Raw genomic sequence first — 12,289 nt, 5'->3', positions numbered from 1 at the left:
GCACTTTGGGAGGCCGAGACGGGCGGGTCACGAGGTCAGGAGATCGAGACCATCCTGGCTAACACGGTGAAATCCCGTCTCTACTAAAAAATACAAAAAACTAGCCGGGCGAGGTGGTGGGTGCCTGTAGTCCCAGCTACTCAGGAGGCTGAGGCAGGAGAATGGCGTAAACCGAGGAGGCGGAGGTTGCAGTGAGCTGAGATCCGGCCACTGCACTCCAGCCTGGGCGACAGAGTGAGACTCCGTCTCAAAAAAAAAAAAAAAAAAAAAAAATTTTTTTTAATTTAAAGAAAAAAAGCAACCAGACAAAAAAGTCATATTAGGTACAAAAGAACAAAAATAAGAATAACAGTGTATTTCTTGTCAGAAACAATGTCAGCAGGCTGGGTACAGTGGCTCCTGCTTGTAATCCCAGCACTTTGGGAAGCAGAGGCAGGTGAATAACCTGGGGTCAGGAGTTCAAGATCAGCCTGACCAACATGGTGAAACCCTATCTCTACTAAAAATACAAACATTAGCCGGGCGTGGTGGTGCACGCCTGTAGTCCCAGCTACTCGGAAGGCTGAGACAGAAGAATTGCTTGAATCCGGAAGGCAGAAGTTGCAGTGAGCCAAGATCCCACCACTGCACTCTAGCCTGGGCAACAGAGCGAGACTCCCTCTCAAAACAAAAAAGAAAAGAAACAATGTCAGCGAAAACGCAAAGGGGCAACACCTTTGAAGTACTGAGAAAAATACTTTGGCCTAGAACTCTACACTAAGAGTAAATGTTTTCCAAAACAAAGGCAAAATAAAGATTTTTCAGATGTATGAAAGCTAAAAGAATTCAGTACCAACAGACCAGCACTTCAAAATATCAAAGGTGGCCTGGCGTGGTGGCTCACCCCTATAATCCCAGCACTTTGGGAGGCCGACACAGGCAGATCACGAGGTCAGGAGTTCCAGACCAGCCTGGCCAACATTGTGAAACCCTGTCTCTACTAAAAATACAAAAATTAGCCAGGCATGATAGTGTGTGCCTGTAGTCCCAGCTACTCAGGAGGCTGAGGCAGGAGAATTGTTTGAACCTGGGAGGCAGAGATTGTAGTGACCAATATGGTGCCACTGCACTCCAGCCTGAGCAACAGAGCGGGACAGCTACTCAGGAGGCTGAGGCAGGAGAATGGCGTAAATCCGGGAGGCGGAGCTTGCAGTGAGCCGAGATCCCGCCACTGCACTCCGGCCTGGGCGACAGAGCGAGACTCCACCTCAAAAAAAAAAAAAAAAAAACCACAAACAGGCATGAGGGCATGCTTATAGGACTGGGCTAAAAACAGAAGTGATGGATAAAAGTCTGTGTAAGAAACACATGACTTACCCCTCCCGATCCTTACAAAGAAATCTGTGGAGAGGCTCTATGCCCATAGCTTATAAGGCATGGATGAGACTGGGGGTAAGAAGCCCTACTGACAGCTGGGGGGTAGTGAATGCCCACCTTCTGAACAGTGAGATCCCCAATGCCATTTCCCTGCTCAACTCCCAGAACAACAACGCCCAGGTCTGTGCCACCCATACAGGAGTAAGGAAATAAAGAACAGAAGTGGTAACACATAAGAGCATCAGCCTCTGAAAAGTGAAAACTGGGCAGAGAGGAGAATAACACACATGACAGTTGCTTTCTGTTAGAAGCCTTACAGTAGTATTTGACCTTTTAAACTATATTCATGCATTTTATTTAAGAATCTTAAAAACAATCAATATGTATTAATTTTAAATCATTCGCTTTAATAAAAAGTTGTTTTCACATCTTCCTTCCTTTTATTGAAAAGGCGCCCACCCGCCCAGCTAATTTTTTGTATTTTTAGTAGAAACAGGGTTTCACTATGTTGGCCAGGCTGGTCTCAAACTCCTAACCTTGTGATCTGCCCACCTTGGCCTCCCAAAGTGCTGGGATTACAGGCGTGTGAGCCACTGCACCCGGCCGCCATTGGCTTCTTTAATTGGTTAAGAGCACAAAATGTAACAGGCAGAAGGTCTGTTTCAAACAAATTAAAATGCTATGTGTTTTTTAAATTCTCCCCAAGTCAGATATACACACACCCACAAAAATTGTGTGTGAAGGAAAGCTGTCATACACAATAAGTTGTATCCTGAATTATTCAAGGAAGCCCATGTTGGAATGGGAATTAGCAGAGTCAGCAACAGATTAATATTTTTTAATTGAGTCTTAAAATGCTACATGGCCCTAAGCAATACTACATAAAGTACTGCTAGGTGCAAAGGAGAAAATCTGTATAGCTTTTAGTAAAAATGTTTTTCCAGAAAAGAAAATTAAAATAAAGCAATTAGCAGACCAAGGAGACTACAGCTAGATATCAAAGCTACAACTTCTCATATCTGTGTCAGAAAATCCTATTTTCCGCAATAGACTAAAATTTCAGGACAAAACAGGGACTTTTTAACTTTTCTTTACCGATTTTAAATTCTTTGATAAAAGGTTTTTAATTGGGTTAACACAGTACATGCTGAAGTTCATATTTTGTTGTTGTTGCTGTTGTTAATCTGTAAGGTCATTTTCATCCTTACCTTCTTCCCACCTGGCTTCTCCACAGTGAAAACTTCACTCCAGATCTGAATCCCAGTGGTTTCCGGATCAGATCCCCCTCTCCATGAAAATCCTGTTAACGGTTCTTCTGGGTCACCCAACCAATTTGAATGGCCACTTTCCTTCTACAGAAGTAAGAAATCTCCATTAAATCTTAAATTAAAAATTTTATGCATCAAGAATAATCTATGAGCTTATTTTGCTTTTTTGGACATTCAAGTCTCACTTTTTACTTGAAATAAAATAATTCTATCTTACCTGAGAATATAAGTATCGTAGCATAAAATCCAGAATGAAGGACTTGCCCTTTCGGAAGGCACCAGCCACTGAAACCACCACCACATCAAGATCTCGGATGTGGTCCTGCAAGAGGATGCTGGCCAAGGCTTTCTCATCTAGCTCAAAGGAATGTTGATCTTTCTGAACCAAAACAACCTGCACTGGACCAGGCTTGCTGCTCTCCATGGCATCACCTATGTTCATGTAGAGAAAAAAAAATTAGTGTCAAATATTTAAAATATGTTTTTGAATATGGGGAAAACAAAAACTTCTTAAACAGGGGACAGGGTCAGGCTCAGTGGCTCATGCCTAAAATCACAGCACTTTGGGAAACCAAAGCAGAAAGATTACTTGAGGCCAGGAGTTTGAGACTAGCCTGGGAAACAGTGAAACCCAGCGCTATGAAATTTAAAAAATTAGCCAGGTGTGGTGTACACCTGTAGTCCTAGCTATTCAGAGGCTGAGGCAGGAAGACTCCTTGAGCCCAGGGGTTTGAGGTTGCAGTGAGCTATGATCACACCACTGTACTCCAACCTGGGTGACAAAACTAAAAGAAACAAAAAACAGACACAAAAGTACTAACCATAAAAGGGCAGGGCACGGTGGTTCGCCCCCGTAATCTCAGCACTTTGGGAAGTCGAGGTGGGTGAATCACTTGAGGTCAGGAGTTCAAGACCAGCCTGGCCAACATGACGAAACCCCATCTCTACCAACAAATACAAAAATCAGCCAGGTGTGGTAGCACACACCTGTAAGTCCTAGCTACTCGGGAGGCTGAGGCATGAGAATAACTTGAACCTAGGACGCAGAGGTTGCAGTGAGCTGAGATCATACCATTGCACTCCCACCTGGGCAACAGATAAGACCCTGTCTCAAAGAAAAAAAGTACTAACCATAAAAGAAAATAAAATGACAACACAGACTTCATTAAAATTAAAAATTGTGTTCATTTAAAGACTTCAATAAGTAAAAATGCAAGTCACAGGCTAGGGAAGAGTATTCATAATATCTATTTCCAAAGGACCCACATCCAGCATCAACATAGCAATCCACAAGAAAAAATAACAGGCACTTTGCAAGAAAAAGACATACAAATCCTATTAAAAGGTACTTCCATATCATTACTCAACAGGGAAATGTAAATTAAAACCACAGTAAGATACCACTACCTGCCCATCAGGATGGCTAAAATTTAAAAGACTGACAATATCAACTGTGGGACAGGGTATGAAGCAACTGGAATTCTCACACATTCTGATAGGAGCACAAAATACTAAAGCCATTTCAAAAAACTGTTTGGCAGTATCCACAAAAATTAAATGTATCTGTGATCCAGCAATTCTACTCCAAGGTATACACCAAGTTATACACCTAAGAGAAATGAATGCCTACGTCCACCAAAAAACATATATACAAGAATGTTGAGCTGGGCGTGGTGGATCGCACATGTAGTCCCAGCTACTTGGAGAGCTGAGGCAGGAGGATTACTTGGGCCCAGGAGTTCAAGACCAACCTGGACAATATTGCAAGACTCTATCTCAAAAACAGAAAGTTCCTATCAGCTTTACTCAAAACAGTCCAAAAGTGGAAATAAAACAATGTCTATCAATAATAGTGTGTTTGCCACTGCTAAGCTTTCTATATATTTAATCCTCAGAACAACTCTGATGTAAATAATATTGCTTCATTTTAAAAAGAAGGAAATGGCCAGGCTCAGTGGCTCACACTTACAATCCCAGCACTTTGGGAGGCCAAGGCAGGCTGATCACTTGAGGTCAGGAGTCCAAAACCAGCCTGGCCAACATCGTAAAGCCCTGTCTCTACTAAAAATACAAAAAAAAAAAAAAAATTAGCCGGGCATGGTGACACATGCCTGTGGTCCCAGCTACTCAAGAGGCTGAGGGAGGAGAATTGCTTGAACCGGGAGGCAGAAGCTGCAGTGAGCCGTGATCGCGCCACTGCACTCCAGCGTAGGTGGCAGAGAGGTCTCAAAAAAAAAAAAAAAAAAGAAGGAAATGAAGGCTTATGAAGGTTCAGCATAGTGCCCAACAGTTCCTAGAAATAAGCTCAAAAAGATCTTTAGGTGGTTGTGTTTTGCATATCACTAGTAATAACTCAAAAAGTTTTAGAAGCAATTAATTCTGTAGTTCAAAAATAAGCACTAACTAGTATTATACTTTCCTTACCAGTTTCCCTACCAAAGTACAAAGATAATTAATTTGAAATTCAGGTCAGCCACAGCGTCCACGCCTGTAATCCTAGCACTTAGAGAAGCTGAGATGGGAGGATTGCTTGAGGCCAGAAGTTCAAGACCAACTTGGCCAATACAGCGAGAGATTGTCTTGAGAAGGGAAGAGGGAAGGGAAGAGGGGAGGGGAGGGAAGGGAACGGAAGGCAAGGGGCCGGACGCAGTGGCTCACCTGTGCAATCCCAGCACTTTGGGAGGCCGAGGCGGGCAGATCACCTGAGGTCGTGAGTTCCAGACCAGCCTGACCAACATGGAGAAACCCTGTCTCTACTAAAAACACAAAATTAGCCAGGCGTGGTGGTGCACGCTTGTAATCCCAGCTACTTAGGAGGCTGAGGCAGGAGAATCCCTTGAACCCAGGAGGTGGAGGTTGCGGTGAGCCGAGATTGCGCCACTGCACTCCAGCCTGGGAGAAAGAGTGAGACTCCGTCTCAAAAAAAAAAAAAAAAGAAAAGAAAAGAAAGCAAAAAAGAAATTCATTCAGGCCGTGCGTGGTGGCTCACGCCTGTAATCCCAGCACTTTGGGGGCCAAGGCGGGCAGGTCACCTGAGGTCAAGAGTTCAAGACCAATCTGGTCCAACAATGGTGAAACTCTGTCTCTACTAAAAATTAGCCAGGCGTGGTGGTGCGCGCCTGTATCCCAGCTACTCCAGAGGCTGAAGCAGGAGAACTGCCTGAACCTGCATGGTGGAGGTTGCAGTGAGCCAAGATCGTGCCACTGCACTCCAGCCTAGATTTCAGAGCGAGACTCCATCTCAAGAAAAAAAAAAAAAAAGAAAGAAAGAAATTCAGAGCCACTTAGTAGCTGTGGACTTACGGGAAGTTTACAAAAAACTACCATTGGGGCCTAAGGAGTGAATAAAGAACTATTTCCCTAAGTGTGAGTGTCACTGGTATTAAAGATGTTTTTAGGTAGTTAAAAGGACATAGTAGCCGGGCGCGGTGGCTCACGCCTGTAATCCCAGCACTTTGGGAGGCCAAGGCGGGCGGATCACAAGGTCAGGAGATCAAGACCACGGTGAAACCCCGTCTCTACTAAAAATACAAAAAATTAGCCGGGCGCGGATGTGGGCGCCTGTAGTCCCAGCTACTCGGGAGGCTGAGGCAGGAGAATGGCGTGAACCCGGGAGGCGGAGCTTGCAGTGAGCCGAGATCGCGCCACTGCACTCCAGCCTGGGCGACAGAGCGAGACTCCGTCTCAAAAAAAAAAAAAAAAAAAGTAATTTTAATAATTATGCATTTTAATGTATACTTTAAAACAACAAATCTGTATTTTAATAAATTATTCTTTAGAAGGATGCTAAATTTAACAAGTCTGTTTATTTATTTAAGACAAGGTCTGGCTCTATCACCCAGGATGGAGCACAGTGGCACTATCTCAGCTTATTGCACTCTCTGCCTCTCCGGCTCAAGTCATCCTCCCACCTCAGCCTCCCAAGTAGCTGGGACTACAGGCATTCATCACTATACCCAGCTAATTTTTGTATTTTTGGAGAGATGGGGTTTCACCATGTTGCCCAGGACCGTCTTGAACTCCTGAGCTCAAATGATCTACCTGTCTCAACCTCCTAAAGTGCTGGGATTACAGCGACACCATACCCAGTCAAGAAGTCAATCTAAAGTAGACTTGAGGAGACATATTAAGTAAAGCTTAGTACTGACAGGCAGACACGGCCAAAATCACAGTGACACCTTACCCGGCCAAGAAGTGAATTTAAAGTAGACCTAAGGAGACATATTAAGTAAAGCTTAGTACTGACAGGCAGACATGGCCAAAATCACAAAGATGGTTCCAAAATGACTTTGTCTAACCAGCACTGAGGGCTACACGATCATGGCAGGCAAAGCAGACAAAACAGTTTGACTGCAAGACTCTCTCCCCTTTAAGCCACTGGAATTGCTGCTCACTTTTTACATTTATAGTATCAGATAGCAACAAAAGGGTTCTTCGCACTTTTTTTTTTTGAGACAGTATGTTGCTCCAGCACCCAGTATCTTACTGCAGCCTCAAACTCCTGGGTTCAAGCGATTCTCCCACCTCAGCCGCCAGAGTAGCTGGGACTACAGGTGTGTGCCACCATCACTGGCTAATTTTTTAAATTTTTTTGTGGAGATGGGGGTCTCATGTGGCCCACATTAGTCTCAAACTCCTGGGCTCTAGTGATCCTCTCACCTCAGCCTCCCAGAATGCTGGGATAATAGGCCACTGTGGATGTCAATGATAGCCACTGTGCCTGGCTTCTTCCTACTTTTTAAGTTTTTGCAGACTATTAGGAAACAACTTATAAATATAGGTTAAATGTCATGCTATCATTGTAATCAATGCATACTAACACTTTTCTATCCTGTTATTGCCTGGATTAAAAAGGAAACATTTCTGGGAATAATCTCTTGGGGTTCTTACTGCCACAGCAGCAGGTAAATCCAAGATCCAAAGACCTTCAGTCTTTCATACAAAAGAACTAATGAGAAGAATTTATTCAGACTTCAGGGATAAAGCCACAGTGTTAAGTACCGTGTAGCACTCAAAGAAATACAAAACAAAGTCTCGATTGTGACAGAGATGTCTGGTTTTTCCCCCAATATTAGTTTCTCCCTCCTGCTATATAATACATTTTTAGCTGGGCATACAACTGCCCAGAAGAAACACATTTCCAACCCAAATTTATAGCTAGGATATGACCAGGTGACTAAATTCTGACCAATGGGAAGTGACTGGAAATGACAGACGCAACTTCCAGATCAGGCGTTTTCCCCCTGCTTGCTGGCTGGATGTAAAAGTAGGAGTGAATCACCTTGCGCCAGGCATACGAGGGCAACACCCCAGGAATGCTGGAGAAACAAGAGAGGTCAGATTTCATGTAGCAGAACTGCCATATTGGTTCACTTTAATGTGAAAAAAAATGTCTACCTTCCTTAAATCACTTATTTGGAGGCTCTGCCAAATACAGCCAAGCCTAGTAGCCAACACAACAGTCTTCTAGGACTTTACAATTAAGTTCATCATACCAGATCTTTTTGTTTTATCTATTTCACTACTAAAAGTTTACTGAGCAAGGCCAGCCACAGTGGCTCACGCCTGTAATCCCAGCACCTTGGGAGGCCGAGGCAGGCGGGTCACTTGAAGTCAGGAGTTCAAGACCACCCTGGACAACACAGTGAAACCCTGTCTCTACCAAAAATATAAAAAATTAGCTGGGCGTGGTGGTAGGCGCCTGTAATCCCAGCTACTTGGGAGGCTGAGGCAGGAGAATCGCTTGAACCCGGGAGGCAGAGGTTGCTGTGAGCCAAGATTGTGCCATTGCACTCCAGCCTGGGCGACAGAGCGAAACTGTCTCAAAAAAAAAAAAAAAAAAAAAGTGTACTAAGCAATGTGAATGTAATGACACACAGCACATACAATAAACTATTGTTGTTGTTTTTTTTTTTTTTTTGAGACGGTGTCTCACTGTCACCCAGGCCGGAGTGCAGTGGAGCAATCTCAGGTTACCACAACCTCCACCTCCCGGGTTCAAGCGACTCCTCTGCCTCAGCCTCCTGAGCAGCTGGGACCACAGGCATGCGCCTCCACGCTCGGCTAATTTTTGTATTTCTAGTAGAGACGGGGTTTCGCCATATTGGCCAGGCTGGTCTAAAACTCCTGACCTTGTGTTCCGCCTGCCTCAGCCTCCCAAAGTGCTGGGATCCCAAAGCTACTGCTCCCGGCCAATAAACTATTGTAAAATGAATGAATGACATGTACCATAATATAGTTGAAGGTTACAACCCAAAGGATGCAAGTGGCATTGCTAGAGCAGTAGACATAGAAGGTAAAAATTATGTGGTTACAAGATGGGATAATCCAATGATAAGAATGTATATAGTTGAGGCCGGGCACAGTGGCTCATGCCTGTAAATCCCAACACTGGAAGGCTGAGGCAGGCGGATCACCTAAGGTCAGGAGTTTGAGACCACCCTGACCAACATGGAGAAACCCCGTCTCTACTAAAAATACAAAATTAGCTGGGTGTGGTGGCACATGCCTGTAAATCCCAGCTACTCAGGAGGCTGAGGCAGGAAAATCGCTTGAACCCCGGGAGGCGGAGGTTTCGGTGAGCTGAGATTGTGCCATTGTACTCCAGTCTGGGTGAAAGACTGAGACTCCATCTCAAAAAAAAAAAAAAAAAAAGAAGAAGAATGTATACAGTTGTGTACGGTGAACTGCACTTCAAGAGAAGCTGAAGACTACTGAGGACAGCTGGTGGGGGAAAAGTCCTTACTCATCTCTTCCTCTCCCTATAGCACAGTACCCAAGAATAAAGGAAGGGAACCAGGCTCTGTTTAGTTGGAAGAGCTGGGGTGATTCTGCATTTCTCTTCACACCAGTAATAAAAGCATGATTATCAACATCCACCAGATTAAAAAGATCTTCTTGGCCAGGCATGGGAAGTCCCGCCTATAATCCTAGCACTTTTGGGAGGCCAAGGCAGGCGGATTACCTGAGAACAGGAGTTAGAGGCCAGCCCAGGAAACAGGGCGAAACCCTATCTCTACTAAAAATATAAAAAATAACCAGGCATAGTGGTAATGCGCCTGTAATTCCAGCTACTTGGTATCACTTGAATCTGGGAGGCAGAGGTTGCAGTGATTCAACCACTGCACTCCAATCAAGGGAACAGAGCAAGACCCTGTCTCAAAAAAAAAAAAAAAAAAAAAAAAAAAAGATGTTGTTCACTGACAGTGCTCCTTGGATTTGGGCCTATATAAGGAAGAATTATTTTGAGCTGTACACACCACCAATAATGCAAGTTAAATGGAGCTGCTTGTATATTACACCTTTTTTAAGACTGGGTCTCACTCTGTGGCACAGGCTAAAGGCGCAGTGGTGGTTCACTGCAGCCTGGACCTACGGGGCTCAGGCAATCCTCCCACCTCAGCCTCCCAATATCATCTCACTGCAACCTCTGCCTCCTGGGTTCAAGCGATTCTCCTGCCTCAGCCTCCTGAGTAGCTGGGATTACAGGTACCCACCACCATACCTGATTTTTTATTTTTAGTAGAGGCGGCGTTTCACCACCTTGGCCAGGCTGGCCTTGAACTCCTGACCTCAGGTGATCCACCCGCCTCAGCCTCCCAAAGTGCTGGGATTACAGGCGTGAGCCACCGCACCCGGCCTACCCTCTATTTGGATGATACAACTTCACAGATCTCTAACCTGCATTTAGTCTAAATGTACAACTGCCTAAGGGACAGATTCACCTGCTTACTCTCAGAAGTAACCTGTGGAAATAAATGAATTTAGGACTCAAAACACAAGTTCCCGTTCTAGCCCTACCACTAACAACCTGTGTGAGCCTGGACATGTCTAGTTTTCAGTTTCATCAGTAAAATGAGTCAAGTGCTAGCTGGGTGCAGTGACTCATGCCTGTAATCCCAGCACTTTGGGAGGCCGAAGGGGATGGATCATTCACTGTACGATCAGGTGATCTGCCCACCTCAGACTCTCAAAGTGCTGGGATTATAGGCATGAGCCACTGTGCCCAGTCCACTTCTCAGAAATCTTAAACTCTGGAGATCTAGTCTGCCGGGAGGGTACTAAAAATATCTGTAAGCGGCAATCTTACATGCCTTGTCCCTTTAGAGAAGCAATTATTTTCCAAGGTCTAATTCTGCATACTGCAACAACAGTTAATGCTATATTACATTGCATGAATATGGGTAACATGTGGTATTATTGCACAGACACAAAGCTACAGCTGGACCACAGTCACATCTGTCATTCATATGTATTTATGTGAATTTACAACCTATGTTTAAAATTCCAGAAATAAACAATTCATAAGTCTTAAGATTGCAATGCAGTTCTAAGTACCATGATGAAATCTTGTGCTATCCTGCCAGGGACATGAATCACTCCTTTTTCCAGAATGTCCACACTTTATACACTACCATGCCCATTAGTTACTTAGGAGCCCTCTCATTCGTCAACATAGTGTATACAGGGCTCACTGCCATCAGCAGTTTCAGCTATCCACTGGGGGCCTTACAATGTATTCCCCTCAGATAATGGGGACTACTCCATTGCTGTAAACAGTTCATGATAATATTCTATCTGTCATCAATTCAAGTATGTAGAAAATGTTGAAAATCTTTGTATAATAATTAGAAAGTTTTTTTTTTTTTTTTGGAGACAGATTCTTGCTCTGTTGCCCAGGCTGGTAAGCAGGGGCATCATCCCTGCTCACTGCAACCTCCATCTCCCAGGTTCAAGTGATTCTCCCACCTCAGCCTCCCAAGAGTTTAGGATTCCTGAGAAGTGAGCCAGGTGCAGTGGCTCACGCCTGTAAACCCACCACTTTGGAGGCCAAGGCAGATGGATCATTTGCAACCAGGAGTTTGAGACCAGCCTGACCGATATGGTGGACCCTGTCTCTACTAAAAATACAAAAAAATTGGCCAGGAGTAGTCCCAGCTACTCGGGAGGTTGAAACAGGAGAATCACTTGAACCTGGGAGACGGAGGTTGCAGTGAGCCGAGATCGTACCATTGCACTCCAGCCTGGGTGACAGAGCGAGACTCTGTCTCAAAAAAAAAAAAAAAAAGAAACAAAAAACTGACAGTGTAGACTAGGGTTTCTCAACCTCGGCACTACCGACATATTGACACTGGGGCTGCACAACTGTTGTGGGGGGCTATCCTACGCACTTCAGGCTATTGAGCAGCATCCCTCGCCTCTACCTACTAGATACCAGTAACATTCCCCACAACAGGTTCTAACACCCAAAAAATGTCTCCAGCCATTGCTAAATGCTCCAGGGGCAGGAAGAGGCAATATTACCGTAGATTAAGAACCACTGAGTAGAGCCAGTCTTGGCGCTCATCCTTACCATTCAAAGAGTTCTGAAAACAAAGTAACCAGTCACAGAAACACTTTGCTAAGTAGATTTATGTATGACTCAGGGTAAAGTTATGATCTGAGTTTTCTAGTCTCCTTATAAAATATCAGATTCTCTAAAGGGCAAGAGCAACACACCCAAAACAGAGGCATACCATTTTCATGCCTTGTTCTTGCTGGCAGTCTTTAAGGTTTCTAACCAACAGACAAAGCCAGAGAAAACATCATCACAGGCAAGATAAGTATACTAAGATCTTAGCCAACTCCAGAACTGCTGGGTGTGGCTCCTTCTGGGTGGTGGAGGG

General features: G+C 44.4%; 2 protein-coding genes across 3 annotated transcripts in view; both read right to left on the bottom strand.

Annotated features, from left to right (window-relative positions):
- PLAAT3 (phospholipase A and acyltransferase 3) overlaps window positions 1-12,289 on the bottom strand; it is a 369,991-nt gene that overhangs the window by 79,049 nt on the left and 278,653 nt on the right. The gene's annotated exons all lie outside the window — the stretch shown is intronic.
- ATL3 (atlastin GTPase 3) overlaps window positions 1-12,289 on the bottom strand; it is a 50,567-nt gene that overhangs the window by 34,404 nt on the left and 3,874 nt on the right. For both annotated transcript variants that reach the window (XM_050757197.1, XM_050757199.1), the window contains exons 2-3: window positions 2,842-3,056; window positions 2,565-2,708 (exon numbers count right to left, since the gene is read on the bottom strand). In XM_050757197.1, coding sequence (XP_050613154.1) covers window positions 2,565-2,708; window positions 2,842-3,056 — 359 coding nt within the window. The remainder of the gene's footprint in view (window positions 1-2,564; window positions 2,709-2,841; window positions 3,057-12,289) is intronic.

This window comes from Macaca thibetana, chromosome 14, assembly GCF_024542745.1.
Source record: "Macaca thibetana thibetana isolate TM-01 chromosome 14, ASM2454274v1, whole genome shotgun sequence".
Lineage (NCBI taxonomy): Eukaryota > Metazoa > Chordata > Mammalia > Primates > Cercopithecidae > Macaca > Macaca thibetana.
The sequence above is the reverse complement of the archived record's forward strand: the minus strand, read 5'-3'. Positions and strand labels throughout refer to the sequence as shown.